The 25,556-nt window shown below is 45.3% G+C and overlaps 1 protein-coding gene across 1 annotated transcript in view; it reads right to left on the bottom strand.

Annotated features, from left to right (window-relative positions):
• LOC119178717 (thiol S-methyltransferase TMT1B) overlaps nt 1–25,556 on the bottom strand; it is an 84,171-nt gene that overhangs the window by 5,624 nt on the left and 52,991 nt on the right. The window contains exon 3 of the mRNA XM_037429953.2: nt 12,502–12,651. Coding sequence (XP_037285850.2) covers nt 12,502–12,651 — 150 coding nt within the window. The remainder of the gene's footprint in view (nt 1–12,501; nt 12,652–25,556) is intronic.

The following is a 25,556-nucleotide window of genomic DNA, read 5'->3' as shown; positions in this document are numbered from 1 at the left end:
TTAAAAAACGAATGCATTGCTCCTCGTATATTCAGAAAAACTTCCCGCTTTTCTGTACCATTCGCCAAAACACGATATGGCAAAGCTACTAGAAAGGTCTATGTCCCTACTGTTTTTAATGACATCCCCGACAGTTTTTTCGGCAACGACTAGACGCAGACTACGAAAGAGCCTAAGGTCTCTTTAATGCTGCATCAGTTATCGCATTATGGGTAAAATCTGCCTAAAATTTCTCAATACTTATCTTCACACTTCTGCTGTTTAGGTAGTACTGCTTCCGCTGATTTGATTCTTGACTGTTATTGTGTTTTTATGTAGCGTCAATGAGTTACATGTATTCTTTCTCTGATTGTTTACGTGAAAAGCTTTTCAATATGTATGTCATATCTCGTTTGCCGATGTGCCGGGCCAAGTCCTCCAAGCCACCGTCTGGCTTTGACAGGCCTGTTATTTGTTTCGAACAACTCAAGATGACAATAAAGATTATTATTATTATTATTATTATTATTATTATTATTAAATTTTGCTATCGTGCACGTACAGAAGTCAGTGTGAGCATCCCACGTTCGTGAGGCCTAATTGACTTGCTTGCAATTCACTTAGACGTTTCCTTGGGCCATCAGCGTAGTTGCCTGAAGCTCTTCGTAATTGTTTATTCTGAAGACGTCCAATTTGTCTGTTGCTGCACTTCGAGGCAGGAACAAAGCGATTTGATATGACATGATGGTGACGGCATCTGTTCATTTCAGTAATTTCGAAGTCTTGACGGCCAAGCGCTTACATAGGACGGCTGATTACAAATGCTTGTACCTATAGTGAACTAGAGTATATTCTAGTTCACTGTACTTGTATCTGAATGAAGAATGGTGGCTGCATGAAAATAACAGCCGTTTTATGAATCCCTTCCTCCATTCTTGTAATTTTCTTTCATCTTAGCGGGAACCATTTTTGTGATATATGACCATGCATGTAATTCAAGCTTCTTTTGTACTCTCGCTTATACCACTTTGACGGTACAGTTCACCCGGTAATTGCTTTTTACCCAGAAGCCAATGTCTCTTTCTTTGTTAACTTCATGTATGGCCTTTTCGTTGGAGGTTGCGTTGACTGGTGCTATTGTGCGTTGACTGGTGCACGTTTACTGGTGTGATATGGCGTATTTTTGTTTTGTGCAAACTCAGACTTGTCTTGTGCAGAATTCATTTCGCCGTGGACTGTTGAGAAAGCAGCCATTGCATTTGCCGCGTCCCGCAGTGTCTGTCGCTGCGCCCTGCGTTACATATAATGACCTGCATGGCAATTTATTCCGCCGAAAGAGGAGATCCTAGGTTGTTGATATTGTCAAACGTGTGTCTGCCGCCTTGTGCATGCGCATGGTTAACGACAGCTATGAAAGTGCTGTGATCATCATTCGGCGCAAAGACATGTAGAGCGTGCTTCAGTGAATTCTCGAGCAGCATGTTGCTTCTTCCAATCAGTACGGACCCCTCAAATGGTTGGCCAGACATTGAAGAAGAGAGGAAACCGGAAATGCTTCCAGTTAGCTGCTCCACATCTAACAATTGAGTAACGAACACAAATCAAAGAGAAAAGAGGCAAGGAAATAAAAAAAAAAACAATAGAAATGACATACGCATGCAGGACTGCACCACAAGTCAGATATGTTCGCACAGTGACCCCCCCCCCTAAAAAATGACGCAAGAGTGCCGCATTTGGCTTGTGGGCTTAGATGGTGTTCTAGAAGCGCATGCACGAAAAGTGGCCGATTGTCCAGTCGTCACAGCTTGTTAGAAGGTGCTTTATTTCCGAGGCAATCAGTGGCAATGGACACTCCTGGCTGATTTAAGGACACGCCTGGTTAATTTTTGCCGTTGTCATCACCGTCAGGTCCCAGGTATGTATATTTGTCTATATATAAAAGCCACCGAGAAAAATAAATCAGAAGAAAAAAAATGTCAGTTTTCACCTACAGTGGGAAGTAATGATGTGCAAAGCATCAATGAGAAATGATAATATGCCACTTTAGAATCAGCACAAAGTTACGAGGTGGAGGTAAATGATGCCGTACATGACTTCCGTGTCATGATTATCATGTTTGAATGTGTCGTTTACCTTCATCATTTATTCACGTCTCGTGATACCAAATTTAGTATATGTGGAGCTAGCGAAATGACCGCGAGCACGCTATGAGCGGGCCATGTTGTCATGTTCTTACATGACACGCGTGTCAAGATTATCGTGTTTCCACCAGTAATATATTTTCGTCATCCACTAAAGTCCCATAACACAAAATTTGGTGTATTTAGAGCTATCAAAACGGCCACGAGTGCATCATGAAGGGCCCATTATACCCCAATGTAGCGTTGACGCGTGTGCACGCTGGGCACAACGCCGCCACGTTAGCAAAACGCGAGCACTCTATAGCCTGACGCCACGCGCGACCAGCGTCCGTCGGCGCAGCCTGACGGCAACCGGTGCGAAATGCAACCTGCTGCATTTCGCGCAGATGCGTTACCCAGACAACACTACGTCTCCCTCTTGTCGTGACGGAGGGACGCCGGACGCGGTGAAATGCGCATGCGTCAAAGCTACGCAGCGCGCAGTGCGCCTGCAGGTATATATCAGGACAGGCTCATGGCGTGGCAATACCGACGTGACGTGACGAAATGAACGCCGGCGAGCACGCGCACCGCGTCACTTCAAAATCTATTGGCGCCTTGACTGTGGCATGTATTTATGTTTTCACATAACACGCATCTCATGATTATCATGTTTGCACCAGTCACATACCTTCGTCATCCATTAGCGTCAGGTAATACCGAATTTGGCATATGTGAAGCTAGCGAAACGGCCACGAGAGCATTATGAGTGTGCATGTAGTCATGTTGTTACATGACACGCATGTCAAGGTTCTCATGTTTGCATGTGTCATTTACGTATGTCATCCATTCTCGTCGCATTCTACCAAGTTTGGTACAAGCGAAGCTAGCAAAACACCCGCGAGCGCATCATGAACGTAGCATGTAGTCGTGTTGTTACATGATACACATCTCATGTTTATATTGTTTGCACTAGTATCACACCTGCGTCATCCATTCACGTCCCGTATTACTAAATTTGATATAGGTGAAGCTAGCAAAACAGCCGCCAGCGCATCATAAGCGTGGCTTGTGGTCATGTTGTTACATGACACGCATGTCATGGTTTTCATGTTAGAGTCTGTCGCTTGTGTTCGCCATGCAATCAAGTCTTACCATACCATTTTTGCAACATGCCATGCGAACAAATCCGCCGGAAGAGCTGCAAGGCCATGAAATGTAAACCATGACATTCATGACATACATGTCATAATTTTCATTTTATGACTAGTCAAATGTAAGTCAGCTATATCACCTATCTTACTATCTTAGTTGCCATTTTTCAGCAATTGGTTGATACAGCATTCGTTCCTGACACTTGGAAAACTGCGCGCGTGGTTCCTATTTTTAAATCCGGCGATTCATTGATGGTGTCTAACTAGAGGCCTATTTTACTAACAAGCATATGCAGTAAATTGCTAGAGCACATCATACCATCCACTGTCATGACATTTCTATAGGAACAAAGTTTTTTCCAACAGTCATCACGGTTTCCTTCGCAGACGTTTATGTGAAACTCAACTGTTTGAATTCATAACGAATTCACACGAAACCATTCACGCTGGTTTGAAAATGGACGCTGTATTCATTGACTTTGCAAAAGCATTTGACAAGGTTCCACACATCCGCGTAATAATGAAGGTAATGAATCTTAAGAGGAACAACAAAATAATTGCATGGATAACTACTTTTCTGACCAACCGCAGCCAATCAGTTTATGTCAATGGACAAATATCTTCACTTTCACATGTAAAGTCTGGTGTTCCACAGGGATCGGTCTTTGGACCAATTTTGCTTCTCATGTACATAAACGACATTGGTGATGGTTTAATATGTACAATCAAATTATTTGCAGATGACTGGATTATTTACAGAAACATTGATAGCACCACATTTAACGATATAATACAGTTCCATCTTAATAAACTCGCCCTTTGGCGCCACCAGTGACAAATGCAAATGAACACCTCCAAAGCTAAGAACATGAAATTTTCAAGAACTCATAAAACAGAACTTAACCAATATAAAATTCAAGGTGTCCCCATTGAAAAAGTATCCACGTTTAAATACCTCAGAATACATTTATCATCTGATGTATCATGGAATGAGCACATAGATAGAATAACTAGTAAGGCGTCGAAAACACTTCGATTTATTAAAAGAAACCTGTACTTGACGAACTATACCACTAAAAAGCTAGCATACATTACGCTTGTCCTTTCAAAGTTTTATTATACATCCATCTTCTGGAACCCACATCAATCATATCTCATCGATTAACTCGAATCAATACAAAATAGAGCTGCAAGATTTATCACCAAGCAGTATTCTCGAAACAACAGCAATACAGATATTAAATACACACATTCATTACCCCCTCTTGAAAAACGCAGACTGTCATCACTGTTGTCACATTTTCATACATTTTGTGATTGTAAATTCTGCTTTGATTAAGCCCACATAAAGATACCTTATAATATTTCCAAACTTGTTGATCACCAATTGAAAATACAGCCCTTCTTTGCACGCACAAACACGTATCACCGGTCACCATTACTTCGAGCCATACATCATTGGAACACCCTACCGGGTGACATCTCTTCAATGATTGATCATGCTACTTTTGTAAATGAGTTGAACATTTTTTGACATATGACTAATCTATGTATGCGTGTTTTATGCATATATGTTCATTCGTTCATGTTATTGTATATTTATGGCAACTTTCTGTATATTCATACTTTTTTTCGCACGATAGTCGTGCGAAAAAAAGTATGAGTTTGGAGTTTTCATTCATGTCTCCATTTCTTCCCCTTCTGAATTTTTGCCTGTAGATCTGTATTTTACTTTGTTTAACATTTTTCATTATATATTAACAATGTTTTGATTTGGTAATTTATTGTACAACTAGAATACCCCTATATATTTCCCGAATGGGCCTTTGGGGTATATATGAATAAAAAAACTATGTTCTCCATAGAGTCATGTTACGCCATACTAAGTTTGGTATTGATATCATTATCGAAACGGCCAGGAGAGCTAGACGTCACAGGCGGCTAGATAGATAAATAGATAGATAGATAGATAGATGGATAGATAAATAGATAGACAGATATATAGATGGATAGATAGATAGATAGATAGATAAATAGATAGATAGATAGATAGATAGATAGATAGATAGATAGATAGATAGATAGATAGATAGATATGCTCAAAGTCGCCGATGTTCGCCAAGAAATGCTTCGCATTTAAAACCATCTGCCGGTTGAAAACAATTCAGGGCTGAAAGGGTTAACAAAAGAAATGTCGGCGCAATGGGTTTGAGCGCAGCGAGAACATACTCGCCTATTTTACAGCGAGAACATACTCGCCGAGACGCTCACGATTTCGCGCGCGACATAGCAGGTGCTTTCTCGCTGTTGATATGCCATGAATATTGCTGTCTTCTTGCAGAAGGCACATGAGGCGTCTCCTGATAAAAAAGTGAAACGGAGTAAGCGGTTGCCGTTCATTTTGGCCGCTATCAAAATACGTAAGAGCTTGACTGTTCATGACCCCTTCCACATTGCATAACACCGTAGCGAGTTCCTCGGCATCGAGACTGTGGCGCCCAAGTTAGTGTTTCAATGGGTTCTTTGTCGATGTAATGGGGCGCTCTCATTAGCCGCCCCACCACGGAGCTCTCTAAGCGATGAACTTCCATTTGATCTTGATGTTGGCCGCATATTCTCGCAGAGCTGGCAGAATGGTATGGAGAACTCGCGCTGAGCCGTGAAAAGACAGCCTTTTATCTGAGTAAACGGTGTCACGGATTCCACGCCATGAGATAAAACGGCGGAAGATGAAAAGAGTTGTTGTCGTTGTCATGTCGGTCGTCAATTCCAAATGTATAGCACGAGTGACAGCACAGGAGAACATGAGTATGTGTGCCTTTTTGCTCGTAGCAGCCGTGTAACGCGTGCAGAGAGGTCCGCAGAAATCTAAAGCAACGACTAAAGAGGGACTTGCTTCCGTGATGTGGTCTCGGGGCAATGGGGCAAATGGAGATGTCTCAGCGACAGGCTTGAAGCGTTTGCAAGACAAACAGTTTCTCAGTACACTTTTAACGGTCTGTCGTCCCTTCACAACCCAAAACTTCTCTCGAAGCTGGCAAAGCATGGCCTCTACTCCGCTGTGAAGGACGCGTTCATGCGCGGCTAAAACCACAAGATGGGTCAAGGTTTGCTTTGCTGGTAACAGTATTGGGTGCTTGACATCAAAAGAGTCGGCTAGCTCCTACAGACAGCCTCCAACGCGAAGCAGAGCACCTTCGTCCAGAAAAGGATGTAATTGAAGAACTGTGCTTGTGGATGGTAGTGTTTTTGCTGCGCGGAGCGCCTGCATTTCTTCGAAGAACATTTCTTCTTGGACTTTTTGCAACCAGTAATGTTCTGCCTTGCGAAGCTGTGCTGATGTTAACGGTCCGACTGTAGAACACTGCTTTCTTGACGCATTTGCGGCGAAGCGGTAAACCCATCCGGTGACTCTTAGCAGTCTGTCTGGGTTGCTGTACTTGCTTACAGATGATATAGTGTTCACAACAAAGCCCGTGAGACACACCGACATTTCTTCTGGACTTTGTTCGAAGACTGAAAATTCGTCTGTGAATTCAGCGCACTCACTAGGCATTGGCTCTCCGGGATCATGAAGCCAAGTTGGACCATGTCACCACATTATTGACGGAAGAAGATGAGGTGATGAAACCCCTCGTGCAACCAAGTCAGCGGGATTGTCCTTTCCGGAACAATGATGCCACTGTGTCGGCGTGTAAGGCTATGAATTTCGGAGACTCGATGACGTACAAACGTCTCTCTTTTGGCAGGCGTGTTCCGAGTCCAATGCAAAGTCACGAGTGAGTCGGTCCAGAAGTGTTCAGGAACAGAGCTTAGCACTGGTACTGTCTTCACGTATGCGCACAACCTTGTGCCGACAACGCATGCCAAGAGCTCTAGACGTGGCAGCGAAATATGTTTAAGTGGTGCCACGCGGCTCTTGCTTATGAGGAGCTGTGAGTTGTAGCCGCCATTCATTGAGCGCGCCCGTACGTAGATGAAGGTGCCATACGCTCTGGGACTTGCGTAGCAGAACACGTGTAGTTCGATTGAAATCATCGCATCAGCTGCTTGCAGGAATACGTAATGGTCCCGGGTTTCGGCACCAGAAAGAGGTCGCGTACTCAAGACCCGAGCCCTACATCAAGAACGTCCAAGTTTATTTCTACCACTTGTGCCCTACCATTCTTTCTTTGTGGTTCTCCTGCTTGTTGTTGCGTGGCCGCAATCATCTGCAACGTACTCTCAAAGGGCCAAGACGATCACGAGGCAGTCTCACTAGTCGAGATCACGTGTGTCGCTGACTTGCCTCGGGAATATAAGCTAATTGAACCAGTAGCTTTCCTTGTCTATCCAGAAGCTAGTCACTCTAAAGCATGCACGCAATATCGTTCTCTCCAGGGCGCGCTGACCACCACATTCAGATATTAGAGCACTGAACGTGCGCTATCATCAACACAGGAACACACTTCGCAGCTTCTAACAGCGAAGCCTTCGGCATTCAAGATGTAGCACAATTGACCGCTTCGATGTCTTTCCTGCCAAGTGGGTGATACAGTATAACCGGTACTCCGACCAAAGATCACCCCCGAACTTCCACTGGACGACTGCTTGGCTCTGGAAGACGAGCGGCAACTGCACAATATCAGCGTTGAGCTTTGAACCCTTCAGCAGGGCATCGTTGAGGCAGGCATGACCTAGCGCGTGCGTTGGGGCGTCAGACACAGCACGAAGCCTTGGTGTGACAGCATTTCATAAATGACTGCACGATGAGGCTCATAATATCACCGTCTTGTGGCTGTGGTATTTCCAATCGCCTTGTCTGTTTTTCACTAAACACCATTGTGATCGCCTTGCCGCGGTGTCTATACAGTTCAGAACGTTTCTTGAACCAGTTCAATTTCACTTGTCGATAGTCTTCCCCTAATCTTCGATTATCACTGCCTGAATGTCTACCCAAAACTTGTTGACTTTAGCGGAACCTTGTAGCAGCCGTCAAACTTGATGATGCCCTGTTTAGATGCCTCAAGTTCTGGTGGAGCCATCCTGTTTTTCTCCGCAGGCGCCTTGATCTCCTTGACGCCGAGATGCCAAATTGCGGAAAGATCACCATTAGGAACAAACTTCGTGCTACGGAACAGGAATAGAGCGCTCGTGTACGCTGAACTTCTCTCGCGTTCCATGGTGCCCTGAACGCTCCAGCCGAACTTGGTTTTTATGACCGTAAGATCACCGAACAAGTAATGTATACAGAACAGGAATAGAGCGCTCGTGTATGCTGAACTTCTCTCGCGTTCCATGGTGCCCTGAACGCTCCAGCCGAACTTGGTTTTTATGACCGTAAGATCACCGAACAAGTCATGTACCCTTCCAGTTGCTACCTTCCAGAAGACGTCGGAACCAAGTAAAACGCTTACTTCCTCTGGTTGCCAGGGGTCGGGATGAAGTTGGGTTGCAGCATCATAGTTCTTGTCGCACAAAAGCAGCGAAACATCAGTACTGAGCAGCGGACTGGTAACTGCACACACTTTGGGTACTTCGAACGCCTCTATGGTTATCCCCATGTCCCCATGTTGGCCTCATAAAATCAAGGCTACCCGTCGACTGTGTGCTACTTCACGGGTCCTTCAGTGGCCGAACGTAACCAAAGAATGTTCTTCAGTTTCGATAACCGGGCATCTGAGGTCCTTTGAGACATCCGCTCGGATGAATGTGCACTGGCTGCCGCTGTCAAGAAGAATGCGAACGAGACGCTTTCGGCACCCGCACTTGATCTAGACTCGTCCTGCCTGAACTTGAAGAAGAACGGCGTTGATTCCACTCTGGGCGCTTGGGGCCGATGTCACTGAAGGCGTGTTAGTGCCTCGCCCGGCGATGCGCAGGTTGTCCTGTTTCATTTTCGTCGTCATTGTACGGGTTGGGGCTGCCGGTGTGAACAATTCACAGACGATAGTGAGGTGTCGTCGGTTGCACTTACTACACGTGATGATTCGTGCATGTCGGCAAAAACGTACCGCGTGGTTTTGCAAACCAAAACAATAAGAGCAGCGAGCAGTGCGCAACCAAGCCCATTTTTCCTCAGCCGAGAGTTTAACGTGGCAGCTCAGGATGGTGTGCTGACAACTGCTGCATAAAGGGCACACCTCTTCCGTAACAGTAACAGATTCGGCAGCAAGTGCGGATGCCGTAGGCAAACGTCCTATCGGTGCCAATGGAGGTTCGACCTCTTCAGGCCGCGACCGCGAGAAACCACACGCCGTTTGTTCTGGCTTACTTTCCTCCGAACCTCAATCTGAATGCGCAGAAAATTTTAAAATTTGGCAGCCTGGCGAGCTTTCTGTTCAGGTGTTGCGATGCCGGACGTTTCCTGCGGCGCTTCCTGCACCTTTTGGTGGTAGAAAATTGCGAGATCAACCAGCAGACACTTCAACATAACGCGTTCAGGACCACGTCGTACTGGTCCCGAGAGGCGCCCAAACTAGTCAATGCAAATACTAGAAAGTTGACCTTGTTGTAGAGCAAACGAAGCTTGTCCACGTCTGCCGACGACTTGACTGGCGCTAAGGTGAGCTGGTGGTTACCGTTCTCATTGACAAGCAAGTCGCGTTGACCAAATCGCTCCCTCAAGGTCTTGGTCACAATGTTGTAATTGTCCTCGGTTAGTCAGATGCCTTCGATTGCTCTCTTTGCTGCACCGCTAAAATAGGACGGAAGGTACTTGAACTTCTCGATCTGTAAAAGATTCTCATTCAGGTGAATCGTGGCACTGAAATGGTCCCAGAAGGACTGCCGATTGGGAAGTGCGCCCAAAAACTTCGGGATCTGTAGTTTCGGCACGACCGCCATGTGGTGACGCGGCATCCTTTCTTGACTGGGAATCGCATAGTCTACTCGAGAAGAGTCACTGCGGTAGTGCCAACACCGCAGACTCTGGTCTGCCGTGTTGGCACCACCGGTGCCGGCGTTGGGTGATGTAGCCATCGACCTCGCAGCACTCGTTACTGTCGCCTAGCTTGCGGCCTCTCGAAGGAAGAAACGCACTCGGGATACGGCGTAAGAGACCCTTCGGTCATTCTCTTCCGCGACCTCGAGCTCTTCCACGTTGTCATCGTCAGTCGCATCGAAAATTTCTTTGTTGAAGGTGACAAAATCGGCTTTCTTCTGAGTGAAGTAGGCAACGTGGGAGTCGACCTGACTGGCACCGGGAATGGAGGCCTGCAGCTCGTCGGTCAGGAGCGTGATAGTTTGTGTGACGCAAGGCCTGACGACGCACACGGTTCTTTCCGCAGCCGCTCTAAAGACAGACGCCATCGGAAGTAGAATCAGAAGTAGAAGTCTTGGAAGGGCGTGACCGGTGGGGGGGGGGGGTATGGCACCAGAAAGATGTCGCACATATTCAAGAACCGAGCCCTACGCCAAGAACGTCGCGTTATTTCCACAGCTCGTGCCTAAGCATTCTTCTTTATCCTCGGTTCTCCTGCTCGTTGTCGCGCGGCTGCAATCATCCGCAACAGTACTCGCATCAATAGACAGCCAAGGATGTTGCAAAAGCCACGCATGCAACATGTGCTAAGACTGAATCAGTCGACCACTTCCTGGTAAAGTAACACTTGTTCAATTTTGATAATGTGAAGACACGGACACCGCAAGAATCCTTTGTAGAAAAGTTGAAGAATCATGGTTCATTCATCTTAATCTAACTTTACGTAATCCGCAGTCCCCTGCCAGACTTTTACAGCAACATATCAGTAAGATGTGTTCATTCATTGGAAGTCTGTTGTGTAACTACGATGGCACCCGCTAGCGTGACGAATCGTTGTGTTTTGTTATTTTCATTATTGTGTAAAGCCAGTGATAAAAAATGTTGAGTAAGATTCCCCTGGCTTTCCAAACACTCACCCAGTGTTATGTTATATGCTATGACAGGTAAGTAGACAATACTTTGTGCCTAAGTGCCATAGCTTTTAGTGGTGCTACCAGTATGGTGTGTAATACATATCCACTGTGATCGTGCCATACGCAAGCGTCTTTCCATTTCACTTAAATTTGTAACAGCAACAACTCACCAGATAATTTTTGCTCCAAGTACATTGCGCTGCATTGAGCTCCTCAATACATTTAAGACGTGTTCATGCTGTACAAGTTTTAACTCACAAAACGAATACAAATAATCAACACCTTGCAAACATACGTTTATATTGCGATCTATTAAACAGAATGCGAAAGATCATTACAACATTCGTGCTATCTTTATGCACGACGTGTCAAAATAAATGCCCTACCAGCGTTATTGCAGCAGCACACCTTTCCAGTGATCGGGTGCTACGTAAATAGTAACATGTGTTGTGGACAAGGCAAAGCAATACAACCATATTTTCACAATCGTGCATAGGCTCCCTGTTCACGTTCTTGCAACTACGCAAAGACTTAGGTGCCAGTTTACCGGCCAACTCCATCATTTACAAGAAGGATAGGCATTTACAAGAAGAAAGAGCTTTGCTGCTTAGCTGCTAATCCCACCCTTCTAAACTGTTTTAGAATGAAGACATTCTTTCAGGAAGACGAAAGTGACCATATTATGGACATAAAAGAAAGTTGTTTGGACAGATTAGGTCGCGAAGAAAATACCTTGGCGTGTACAGGATTGTTGATGCGTTTTGTAAATACATGATAAACACAGAGTAAAGTTACCACTGAGTCTTAAGGTTTAAACGGAATGTATTCGACATGAATTGACTTCAGTGGCACCTTTGATGGGAAACTCCTATTCTCGTGTCATCTTGCTGACACATTTACCTTGAAATTACGTTTTCTCTACAGCAGTGCTTCGCACAACTTCACTGAAATCTTTAGTACTCTGAGGCGACTGGAGTGAACCTTCAGTGAGTTTACCGTTGTGTTTCAAGGCAAGCGCAGAACCTGCAAAGTTTACCAAGGAACATAGAAGGCAGCAGACGAACATAATTTAGCTGCTCAAGCTTTGTGCATGCCTGTTGTTTTACAGCGAAATCTGTTATGAGGTTGCAACACTGGCCACGCGCGGTGCCGTAGTTGTCCGCTCTCAAAGGCCGGTATTCTAGATTTCGCTGTGACTGTGCTGCGCGTTACACGCAGGCCCGGCGTTTTCTTTTATTGGTCTTTAGAACAAGGAAAGGAAAAGTAGCGTCTTCTGGAGTAAGTGACGAATTGCGTGTTCAGAACCTCCAAAGGCTGAAAAGCAGCAAGCTTACTAAATGGCGAATGCCAAGGAGTAAGAAATAAGTGTTCACCTTCTTAAGTACACGCTTGCATTCACTCAGGAGTTTCGAGCCGTCCTTTGCAGAGCAGAGGACATAAAACAGCACAACAGCGTCGAAATGGCCGTCGGGCAACATGCTCATGTTTTCTCCATGTCCAAAGATCAACCACTTCAGCTCCACCTGATGAAGAAAAAAAAAACAACACTTGTTTTGCGTTCGCAGATAACTAGCACCGATGACGTCATTGCAAAAACTGAAGGTCCGGCCTTTTAACAAGTAAAGTAGTTCTACATGCACCCCATGATTGCATGAGGAAAATCTCAAAAAAGAAAGAACTCCTATCGACAAATTTCAGTGTACGCAAAGCGCTACCTCCACGAAACAAAACTGGTGCGAGATACGAGTAGCACAATACTACTGCGGTTCGTTTTAAATGAGAAGCAGGTCCTCGACTAGCTTGTGGGACGCTGTCCCTCCACACCAGGGTGGTGCCAAGTAGGCCACGCTTTCCCTCGCAGTGCGCGCGCGTGACGTCACTCTCTTTCTAGTCAGTCACCATTTGCCGCCTGCCATCTCTCTCGCTTCATCCTCTTCACCGCTCTCAACGCTCGAGCGCGCTCCTCACGTCAGCATCATCATCCCCCCGCGCCACCTCTCTCGAACTGTCAGCGAGAAGAAGCCGCTGGTAGGCACGCTGCGCACGCCCGTGCGCTGTCGTCAGCCCGGCAGTGGTCCCACGGCGCCGGCAATCTGGGCAGCGCGCCGCTGCTTGCCGCGCGATGACACCGACGGGCGGGACGCCGCCAGGGCATGCTTCCCCCTAGTGTTCGCGTACCTTTCCTGGCCTTCGCTGGTTTTGCGGGCTAGCGAAGCCGATCGCGTTCGTGAATGGCGACATCGCGCCTGGAACACCAACGAGCCGCGAGCCAGGGAAACTGAACGCAAGCGTCGGCAATGAAAGACCAACGGCACCGAGGAAGTGCGAGTCAATAGCGCCGATTGGTTTAGAGAACAGAAACGGCGCGCGGGTAACACCGATGAAACGCGAGCCGATGAAGCGCAAGCATCTTCAACGATTCCTTCTTCCCATGTCTTTGCTTTTCAAGCAGACGTTTACTCAAGTAAACGCTACACTGAGTTTCGCTTCAAACCGTTCGTTAGCAGCTGCATCGACGCCTGGTTCAATCGGGTCAGTGCCGTGCGATCACTGCCGCTTCGCATTCCATCAGGGTCCCAATCGAGGAGATGGATGAATGGATGAAAGAAAGTTATTAGGCTGCAATAGGTCTTACTAATTTCCTAGCCCGAAGCGGGCTGCTCCCACGTTGGGACCGAAAGACCTAGCCTTTCAGCGGCTTCGCGGGCCCGTTGGACTGCCCATAATTGTCCCTCTACTGAAGTACTGCACAAAATGGTGTCCGATTATCCTTCAGTATTTTCCTTGACGCTGCGTAACGCGGAGCAACGCCACAGCATAACAGCAAGATCTAGGGTGTCGTGGCATTTATCGCATGTTGTAGGAACATACTACTCCGGATATATCTTGTTAATTAACAAAGGGTTCGAATAGGTTATTGTTTGTAATCGCCTGAGTGTAATGGCTTGAGCTTGGTTTAGTTTATTGTGTCGAGGGGGAAGACTCTGCGTCCTAGATAGAAATGTTTCGTTAGCTCGTTGTACGACAGGAAGTGAACCTTGCATGCTGAAACCTCACCATTTTCTCGCTTTGTGGTTGCATGGTTGACAAGCTCTCGTGCAGCATTGTGGGCAGATTTGTTGAGGTTAGCTGGAGCACCATTGATTTCTCCTATGTGAGCAGGAAACAGAATATTCCTGTGTGGCTTGATTACTTTTCTCTTGAGCATTGCCAGAGGCTGTTTAGAGATGGCTAATGCTCGCATGGCTGCTCTGGAGTCGCTGTGGATTATCGATGTATTTGGGTTCATAAGTGTCAATACAATCCATCCCCTGAGTTTGCGGCCTCTTCTCCTAAGCCTGTATAGCAAAAGTTCAGATTTATTGGGTAAGCATCGGAGTCCCGTTCGAATGAGGTGCTCGTCTATCATGTTTACAGCTTCTTGTAATTTCTCTTCTGTTTCTCAGTGACTGCCTCCAGTACACCATATCGTGACGTCATCTGCGTAAATAGTTTACTGTATGCCTTCGATGTGTTTAAGTCTCCTGGCAAGAACTATCATAGATATATTGAAAAAGGTAGGCAAGATGACCGCTCCGAGGGGTGTGTTCCAGTTGCCTAGCTTTTTAGCCTTCTCTTGAATTCAATATGTTACCCTCAATAACCAGCGGTTATTCTGCCTGCGTGCTGTGTCCAGCTCATGTCCATTTATTCTCCTTGATTTGAAATATGTTATCTTTAACGTTGGTTTGTTTCCTGGGCCACTCTGATAACTTCCTGTCTTTTAGTTTTACACATATCAATTCACTTTCCATCACTCGCTGCGTCATTCTCATTTTAAGCGGAACCCTCTTTCAAGCCTCCAAGTTTCTGCTCCATAGGTAAGTAATGGTAAGATGCAGCTGTTATATATATATGTTCGGTTGAGCGTTAGTGACAAATTACTGTTCATGATTTGAGAATTCTTGCTGCATGTGATCCACCATATTCTTGTAGTTATTTCAGTCAGAGAGCCTTCGCGCACCCGCACCGAGAACTCTCGCGCTCGGAGGCACTAAAATTCCGACAGTTGCAGACCGAGTGCGTGCTGACTCCGGCTCTGTCCCGACACATGTGCACCGACATGTTCGTGGGCGCAAAATGCAGTGAGTGCGAACGTGAACTAGCTACTCTCCGCCACATCGTGTGGGGAGGGTGTAACAGTGCTATGCACAGTGGGAACGGGCAGTGCCAGGACGCCACGTATCCCGAAGAGGTGAGAGCGTAAATATGCTCCGAAGACCTGAAGACGCAATGAAGGGCCATTCAGTTGCTTGAGGAGGCTTTCGTGAAGCAACGAAGAAACGGAGCCGACGACCCATCTAACAGGTGCGGAAGCACCCGAATAACCGTCGCCTAGTCGGAGCAAAACATCCTCGAGGTCTAGGCTCTGAGATTATCGGACTCTAATAGCCGTAATCATAAGATAGGGAACATCCGCGCCCTGTGAGGCCGGGAACTTCCTTCACGCCGGATGTACAATTAAATGTTATTTCTCTCTCTCTATCTAATGGTTCGGCTCCGCGGTTACCTCCTGTCCTAAGTAGGCATATTTCTTACAACTTCCAGCGTCTCTCCACCTATTGCAAAGTGCTGTTTTATGCCTTCACAGTTGGGCATTACTTTAGTTTTGTGCATATTAATTTTAAAACCTACTTTTTTGCTTTCCGTGTCCAGTTCAATAATCATGAGCTGTTATTCGTACCCTGAGTTACTGATCAAGACAACGTCGCAGGTTACTAAGATACTCTTTATTAACTAATATTCCTCAGCCTTCCCAATCTAGGGCCCTGAAAACCTCCTGTAAACATTGCGTGTTTGCAGGAGAGATTGCAGGATAGAATTGGAGAGATAGCGCCTCCTGCTTTACAGTCTTCTTGATTGAAATTCTGTCGCTTTCTTTATAGACAACTAGAATGGCTGTCGATTCACTGTAAACTTCTTCCGGTACGTTAATGTAGGGTTTGTCGATGCCATGATTCCGTAGTGCCTGCATTACTTCTGATGTCTCGATTGAGTCAAACGCCATCTCGTAATCTATGCAAGCTATGTATTGGGGTTGGTTCTATTCCGCGCCTTTCTCTACTACTTTATTGATAGTATGAATATGGTCTATTGTAGAGTTGCCTGTACAAAATTCTGCTTGTTCATTTGGTTGTTTGAACTCTAGTGCGCCTTAAGTTTATTAGTTGTTTTTTGTAAATAGTTTGTAGAGAACAAATGTTAAGCGTATCGGCATATTTTTAAACTCTTTGACGTATTCTTTCTTATGAATTAAGATTACCTTGGCGTTCCTCCAAGAGTCTAGTAGCCCTCCCATCAAGAGACTCTTTGTGTATAAGTTGGCGAGTTTTCTTAACTCGATTTTTCCGCCATCTTTCAGCAGGTTCGTTGTTACCTTATCCTCACAAGCGGCGTTGGCTTTCGAAATTATTTTAGGGCATTGTTATTTCCCTTCTCATTTATTTATCTTAGTTATGGCATCGCCTTCATGATCCCTGATGCATACATATGATTTTTGCCCATGCACAAGCTTACCTTTGCAGCTTTCAGGCTTTGAACACTTCTTACACTCTGCTCATTTCTCTCCTTGTTATACCTTCTGATGTCGGCTGCCTTGCGTCTATTGATTAACTTCGAAAGCTCTACTAGCTCTCTATTGCCGGTTGCATTTAAGACTTTTCTTGTTTATTGCCTCTTAATGAGATTTTTCATCTCCTCAGATAGTTTGCCAGTGCCATGTCTAGTGACTGTACCTCCAACTTCCGTTGCACACTCTTTCATCATACTAGTAATATTATCTTTCACTGTGTCAACCGTAACGTAAGTTCCCTCATTTAAAACCTCAAGTCTATTCTGAAGCGATACTCTCAATTCCTGTACTTTTCCTCTTATCACTAGCTCAATAGCTGCCTTCTTGCGTTTCAGTTTATGGCTTCGATTTTTTTTAAAATCTAGGTGAATACGAGATCTTACTAATTTGCGCTCACTGCATCAGCTGTTGCAATCTATTTATACATCATTTTTTCTTCTTCATCCTATTTTACTTTCATTTTTACCATTAGGACGTCGCCAAGTCCACTTACGGTTAACCCATTTTCTGAAGAAGGTATTCAAGATCCATAAACTAATACGTGCTGCGAACTCAACGAATAACTTTCTTCTGGCATTTATATATACGTTGCCATATTCCCCATCTGCATAGTCTTCGGCCTGTTTCTTGCCTACCTTAGCATTAAAGTCACCCACCAGAATGGTATACTATGTCTCTAATAAAGGCTGACTCTACGACTTCATAGAGGCGTTCCACTAAATGATCGTATTGGCTCTATGTAGGCGCGTAGGCCAGTACCACCTTCATCTTATACTTTTGTTAAACTGAATTATGATTCTTGCCACACTCTCACTGATGCTGTAGTATTTGTCTATGTTGCCAGTGATATTCTTGTGTATTAGATACCCTGCGCCAGCTTTTTTCTGTCAATTAACTAATCCACGGTCGCATATGACGTATCGTTTCTTTAGTAGTGTACAAGCCTCACTTTTCCTCCTAACTTCTCTGAGCCATCTTAAATCCCATTTAACACCCTCTCATTCCTCGAACAGCACAAGTAAACTAGCCTCATTAGATTGAGTTCTCGCATTGAACGTTCAGATTCCATTGGCGACCTGTCTGAACCCAAAAATTCTTAGCACCCTCCACTGCATCACAGGTTTGACCGCCACCTTGTACAGTTGTTTCGCAGTTGCTGGGGACGGAGGGCCAAGGGTTGATTTGTAATTTCATAAGGGAGGTAATCGCCAAGTACTGCACTAAGGTGACCAAACCTGCTCATTAACGGTAGCTGGTCACCAGTGAGGCCGCACCCCAGACCTCTTCTTATTTTAAACGGATCCTTCACCCAGCGTTTTAGATAAATATACAATTGAGAATGATGCAGCATCTGTACTCGAACGAAATTTTGTAAATTTATGTTAGGCTGCTCCGCTATCTTTAAGTAGAAGGCTTTGTCGCACTTTCCTAGCACTGCAAAATGCCACCTGACAGCCTAGCAGCTCTTAACCTCACGTGACTCGTAGGTCGCTTTGCCTTTCATTAACTGTTTCAAAGTTCATATATCCATTAAAAAAGAAAAAAGGTCCTGGTATGAACTTCTCACCTTGCGAGCTTACTTCTATTTTCAGGTTTCCTGCCAATTGACGAGTGGCGCGCTCCTGTTGTGCAAACGAATTGACTACTTCTATCTGATTGTTACGTTGGGCGTATACATCGCAGGCGGTTGGAGAGCATCAAAAGTAAACGCGTAAAGTTTACAACGGCTGAAAAATAGATTGGCGCAACCTTTAAGGCTGTATGCTGCTTATTTAAAACTCTGGTAATTTCCGGTAAAACTCAGGTAGTATTATTTAAAACTCCGGTAATTTGATATAGTGGCTGTCTTCAGTCGGAACTCGAGAGTAAGATTTACGTACTAGTAATTACATATATGGCTAGCCTAATAACGTAGAATGGCAGATAAAAGAAAAAACACGCATTAGTTATAATTCTAGAGAGCGGTGAAAGGCAACAAACTTCGTATGAAAGAAATGACGTGTTAGTATCACTCACCGCAAAGCATAATCTTTAACTGATAGACCTTGACGACTCTTGGCACCACACACATACAAAACGGTAAGTCCACGCGACACGGTGTATTATCGCAATGTGAAAAAACGTTAACGGCGCGGAGGCGTGACTTTGTCTAGACTCAGTCGAGCTTCGACGTGCCTTGACTGTCACAAGGCGAATCGGCGCTTTCAACCGGCGTCACCGTAGGACTGTAAAGTCTTTCTCTTGGCTGGCACTTTCGCACCGCCTGTGTGTTCCGAGTGCCCTACAAGGCTGGAAATTGGTAAGAACATGCGGTGGATGAGCGCAAGTCAAACCGCGATTCTAGCACTACCTTCGCGCCATTTTGAAGCAGAAACTCGGTCTAGCCATAGGCAAGGTATGCAGTAGTTCGACAGAGTCGAAATCAATGCTTTTTGTTGTTCGCGTTTTTTTAATCGTAATAGTTCGTAGCTGATGAAGTTGCTTGCACAGTTTCCATTTTACGTAGACATTCCGTGCAGTAGACATTCCGGAATGTCGAGGAAGGTCTTTTAGGCTTTTAATGCGAAAACAGCAGAAAATTTCAGAGAATGAAAAGCGTGAAACATGCTTGAAAATCGTGAACAAGAAGCTGAAACATGAAAAGCGTGAACAAGCTGGACTCGGCTTGTGAATTTTTGTGTTTGATTGGCGCAGCGTCTTCTCGCATGGCAGTTCAGGGTGTTGCTTCACCGCGCTTGCAGCTGATGGTGCGACAGGCATTTATCTCAATATGACAGAATGAAGTGAGCTCACTGTGTTCCGGTGTATATATATAGTGAGAAAGATTCGGTGCCTGATTGCGCCTTTCAATACCGGCGTAGAAAGCCACATATGTGGGCTTCGAAATCAACCTATTCAGAAATTGGCGCGCGCTACCTTCGATGGTATTATGGGAAGCCGGAGTGCCGGTGTAGTGTTTCCTGCTCGTGGAAGCGTTAACTCACCTCCTTTCCAGCCGCGCACGGTCGTACGAACACATCGTCGTGAGAATATCACACGTATAACCCTATTTAAATATGCACTCACAGTAGACCTACACCTGGGGCAACTTGAAGTCAGCAAACACTAATATTTACGACTTATTAATGACCCGGGAAGATCCTCGCGTACCCTGAAAAGGCCCTTCGAATGGGACACTTTCCTCGGCTTTTGCGGCGAGTGCCCTGTGCTTCGTTGATCGTGTTTCCACGTAGCGGAAGCTTTGCTCATTTGTTTTATCGTTAGCGCAGCCGTACGGCTTTATTATTAGTACTTTATGGTGGACACTATCACTCGTGATATGCTTTCACGCAATACGCAGTGCGAGACCGTCGCACTTCGCACGAGATAATATCAAAATCATAGCCTTAAAAATGGGGTCGAGCCCCCATATGCTGTGTAGCTTTAAATACTAATCGCCTCTTTTAAATGTTAAGTGTGAGTAACTGTGCACTTCAGACGCTGAGAGTAGCAAAAACCAGCTACCAGCACGCCCATTGAGCGGACATCAAACGAGGGCTGTCGGGTACGGAGATAGCATATTTATGGCGCAGTGTCGCACTACATGAAGCGAGAATACTCTGCAGCGTTCAGTTCGCATGTAGTATTTGTTTTGAAACTGCATAAAACATGCCCTCTCTGTGCAGAAATCCTTGTTTTCACTACTGTGAGTTGGAAACTAAGTAAGGAATTCATACACCTAAGTGCGCAAAAGGTCGTGGCTACTTAACATTGGGAAGAAATATATAACGAAATTAGTGTTACTGTGGATAATTTACACAATAGTCTATTTAACTGCTGGATCCCCCATGATCACTTGTTTCATTGCAGCTTATGATTATGCTAATTTAGTAATTTGTTGCTTGGATGCAGAAGCGTCTCCCAGCTCGAAAAACACACAGCCGTTCCTGTCACCTTTGTCAAAAGGGACACGGACAAAACTTCTGAAGGAGTCATCACATGCGTATCCAGAAGGGAAACTTCCACAGCATGAACATTATTATAGTGCTAATAAGCACTCAGTATCAGGGGCAGTATGTTGAAGGCGCAAAACTTTCATATGTAATGCAGTTCAAGGCTCCTAATAGTGAGACTGACACTTTATAAGCAATGATGAAAACCTCATTTAGTGTGAGAAAAGTACAGAAGGCTTCAGCCAGCAGCAGATTCACTGGCAATTTAAAATTGACTGACGGTGAGTGGTGCTTTTGTATCAATATTATTAAAACTACAACTAGCACTTTTTGCCTTGACACAGAGAAAAAATTGAGATGCGCGAAGGCAACATAGGTAAATCCTCTAGGTTTATGGTGAACAACAAGCAGATTTGATATAACATAACCATGCAGTAAACAGCGAAATAAACACTGCGTAGAAGTTCCATAAAACGCAGGGTTTCTTATGCATTCACTTAAGACGACTTGAAGGCGTAAGTCGTCTTCTTTTTGTTTACGGTCAACCTATTGGTCCTTTCTACTTTCCTGCAAAAGTTTTCTGCACCTAAAGTGGCTCAGCTTTGGTTCTTTGACCGAAGGCATTACAGATCATTACCACGTCACCTGCTTTTGTTGGCCCCGTGATTGGTGGGCCAATCACAGAGACAATGCTAAGCGACGATGTCGTGTGATGACGTGATTCTGAGACCGTCATGATGACCTTACATATTCTGGTGATGCGTGATCTCACGATGAAGTCATATAGTGACGCTATTCGGGGATAACTTTTGCATCACTTTTGTTGGTGCCGTCACCACAGGATGCCAGAGCTACCGACGATAAATTTTTATTTTAGGGCAAAAATCTTAGATGCCGCAACAAATAGGGAACTTGACTTTTTCCGTCCCGCGTCAGCTGCATCGAGTGATCCGAAATATCACCGCGTGATGACGACAGCATGACATTAGACATCGCCGAAAATTGTGACTTCGTTAAAACGTCAGGTGACTTTATGTGATCACGTCATCGTATGACATCCTAGCTAGGTAAGAAAGAGGTGGTCTCATCATGGGAACAATTCAAAAATATGTTTTAACTGCCTTCGAATTTGGGAGCAGTGCCAACCCATTTGGGTGCAGCAAGATTTCCAAGTGAATGGTGGTGGGAATGGGTGTCGGCCGCTGGTGCAAAAGAGGCACTGATTCTCTAGCAAGCCACTTCAGCACTTGCCCACACCCAAGTTATACCAGTGCTCTGCCCCTCCTACAGCTGTGATGCAAGACAGGTTTGCACCCAAGGCAAAATCTCGCTCACATTCGTGTACCTGCTGGGTAAGAACAGTACATCAACTGAGAAGAAAAAGAAGATGGCCTTTGCCGTCAAATTGTTTTAGGTGGATGGGTGGGGGACCTAGTGAATTTTTAATGAGGTATGTGAGTCTCTAGTTTTAATAAACTTGCGTAGTTATAACAAAGTATGCTTCATATATAAAATCTCAACCCCGCAATCACAGTGAGTAAGGACACAAACACCTTAAGAAAGGTCAAACTGAGCTGCATAATTACATAAATGAACGTCCTGAACTCGCAGCGAGCAAGAAATGACGTCCGAGGACTTTCGCGTATCTTCACATTGAAGAACCGAGCAAGTGTGTGTAGAAGAAAGGAAACCTCCTCCTTGGAATCATGGAAAACGGGGCGACTATATTGCCCTGAACACCGTTGCAACTCGTTCATTGTCGGCCGTTTCAAAACAGTTTATTCACGCACCACGCGATAGTCCCGCAATCATCCTTTACTTCTTCTAATATTTAACACACTTCGGAGCCTGAGGTGGCGAGATCTAAAAGATGCAGTTTTCGCACAGGTCTGAGCAGCTGAGAGCCATTAGGCATTCTTAATCGACATGAGCGAACCATGCTATATATAAAAATGGACGCGAGACAATGAAAAAGTCCAATTACCCTTGTTCCAAGCACACGTTGGTTAACCAGTACTTGTACAATTTTCAGGTCAATCAGTTTGTGACAATCCTCGTTTCTTCCTGTGCCTACTCTTCCATCAGTGCTTCTGGTGCTTGTGCCACGCTCGTGCTTTAGAACACGTCGCCTTCGGTGATCTTGTGCTTTAGAGGATCGGTTTTCGTTTGCGAGAAAAATTCGTTATGCCAACTCTTCTACGATGTTCTATTTGCGCCCCTTCTGAAGGGTGTCCTCGAATTTATCGTCTACGCTTCATTCACCCTATAGACACTAGTCTTCTCGCTCTGCTGGGCTCTGAGCTGTCTAAATCGCGGTTGTGATGCTGTGTTGGCGTTCTTTGATGTCGCTTTGGAGTAGCTGTGCAAAAAAAAAAAAGCCATAGGCGTCGCACTGGGTTTCCTGTTACACCTTCCTTCACGTGTGCCGCGAAAACTAGACTCGTTTTGCGCACTTTTGTCGTGGTCTTCTACCTGCAATCGCAGATGGTCTAACAGGTGCTGAGGCTCCACCTCTAAAGAATAAGTCTCATTGTGCCTTTCTGTAAACTCTGTCGTTTGAAGTGGTCCATCACGGTGTCATTGGTATCACCTTGGTAGGAATCTCAAGAAGCATCGCAGCGTCTGAAAGTTACGATCGTCCAAGAGCCTTGAGACCTCTCACGTTTTTGGTCCCCGTGTCTAGGAGATTTCTCATGGTGGTCACGTGAGTGGAACTTCGTACAGGCTTGAGCGTTCTAAGGTTTTTCAAGTACTTCAGATAAATGATCCTCATATTTCTGAAGCAGTTGTTCAGGACTTTGATGGCATCTGCAAATGAAGAACCCGTCCCCTGAATTCTCTCGATTGTTCTGGCTGCCTTTCCAACCAAATTGGATATCAGGTAGTGAAATCTTTCAGCGTTCATAAGCCCGGCGGGTGTATGAACGGCATGCATAATCACGCCCCAGAATGGCTGCCACTCTATCACTGCTCCGTTGAAGTGCACTAAGTCAAGCTTCGGTAGTCTCCGTGCATGACCAATGGAACAATTTCCCGAAGCTGTACCTGGAGTCGCATTATTGTTGTGTATCGGTAGGCCTTAGTCCATCGTAGTTCCAGGCTGAAGTTGCTTGATGCGATACTAAAGAAGGGACATCGTTGTTGCTGCGTAGTCTTCATACTCGAAGACTGATAAGTATTTCTCAGCTGTTTGGTCATCCGCGAGGAATCCCTCCAGTTGTTCGTTGAGCCCGCGTAAACCACCCTTGAAAGTTCTTCAGTCGTTCGTGCACAACTCGAAGAGCGGGAGCGATAACCTGGCTTGATTCTATGAGTAGGCCTGCCTCGTTACGCAGACGCGTATGTAAAGCTCGTTGGTTCGCTTGTTTGCCCTTTATCCGATCCATATTCGTAGGTGAGGAAGTCCTTTCGTAGCGGGGTCAATAATTTCACAAAACCCGAGTTTCTCGGCACCATAATATGCAGAATAAAGGAAGCATCTTCATTGTAAAGATGAAAAACAGGGCGTCTTCATTGCCCAGAGCGCCGTTGCATAAACGCATCTATTGTCGGCCGTCACAAATCAGATAATGATGATGATGATGATGGTGATCAGCCTTTAGCTTTGCTGGCACTCGCCCACAAAGGGGGATCGACCAAGAACTGGGCGGCACGATCCTCAAGTGAGTTAGTTATGAGTCAGACATTCAGGTAGCCTCGTAGTCGGAAATAATATTAACGATAGACTAACAAGGTAATCTTTTCGTTGCCATTTACGCACACACAGCGCAGCAAACTTCCGTGAGGCTATAACCTAATGTAATCCCCCCGAAGGATAAAATAAATCAGTTAAGGCACGCACCACACGCTCCGCGCGCTAGTCCCATCATCGTCCTTCTCTTCCAATATCTAACAGTGTGCACGCCTTCCTTCTTCGGCGTTTTCAGTTATGATTACGGTTATAAGGGACAAACAACACAGCCTACTTTGCGTGCACGAAACTCAGAGTGGTCCTACAAAGCCGCTTCTTCACAACAGGAGTTCCTTAAACCAACAAAAACCACTCACGGCGCGCGATGAAAGCAGAAGAAACCGGGAAAGCGTCGCCTGCTTTGCCCGCTGGCGCTCCGCTCTCACACAATTCCTCAGCGCCAACCCACCAGGAAAAGGTGCGAAGCTGTGATTACTGGAAAAGTTCATCGCCGACTACGGAAGTTGTGCTTTGACAAGTCGGTAGTAAAGCAGGTAGTCTCTAATGTACTCGTCTAAGAGCGCTCCTTTATGTTCATTTTACCAACCTCATCCCGGTGATGTTAAATTCGTGTAACATATGCAGGTCGATGTTACTTTTAAATTGCTCTCTTTATTTTGTGTCAGGTTTATCTGACACTACATTTTATTAAAAGTTCAAATGTAATGTTTTATGTAACGACACGTTTCTATATTGAAAGAGTGACTGCAGCGAGTTCCTTTTTGATTTACGAAACTTGTTACGGGAACTGGTTTCAATATTTGGAAAGAAATGAGGAACGAGTCTACGTTACTGTTAAAGAGAGTATGTACAACACTTTTCAAAATCACACAGTACACGGGTTTCTATTATTTAACCTCCATAGAAATGCTCGCATTCATTCCAGTGGCTCCAAAATAAGCCGCCAACACAAAACTACGCGGAGGCAAAACAAGTGAATGCCAGTGATTACAATGAACTAGCCCGCATTACCACCCATTGAAAGTGACCACAGCGGCCAGCATCGAAACCCGGACCTTCGGATCAACAGCCATGAAATATTACCACTGCTCCAGTATGGTGGACAGTCCAAAATGAAGCGCTGTCATGTCGCCAAACCATCCTTGATAACATCAATAACTTTGCAACGTACCTCATACACCCTCAAACGATAAC

This window comes from Rhipicephalus microplus, chromosome 1 (genome assembly GCF_043290135.1).
Source record: "Rhipicephalus microplus isolate Deutch F79 chromosome 1, USDA_Rmic, whole genome shotgun sequence".
Lineage (NCBI taxonomy): Eukaryota > Metazoa > Arthropoda > Arachnida > Ixodida > Ixodidae > Rhipicephalus > Rhipicephalus microplus.
Note: the sequence above shows the minus strand (reverse complement) of the source record. Positions and strands in the feature narration are given on the sequence as shown.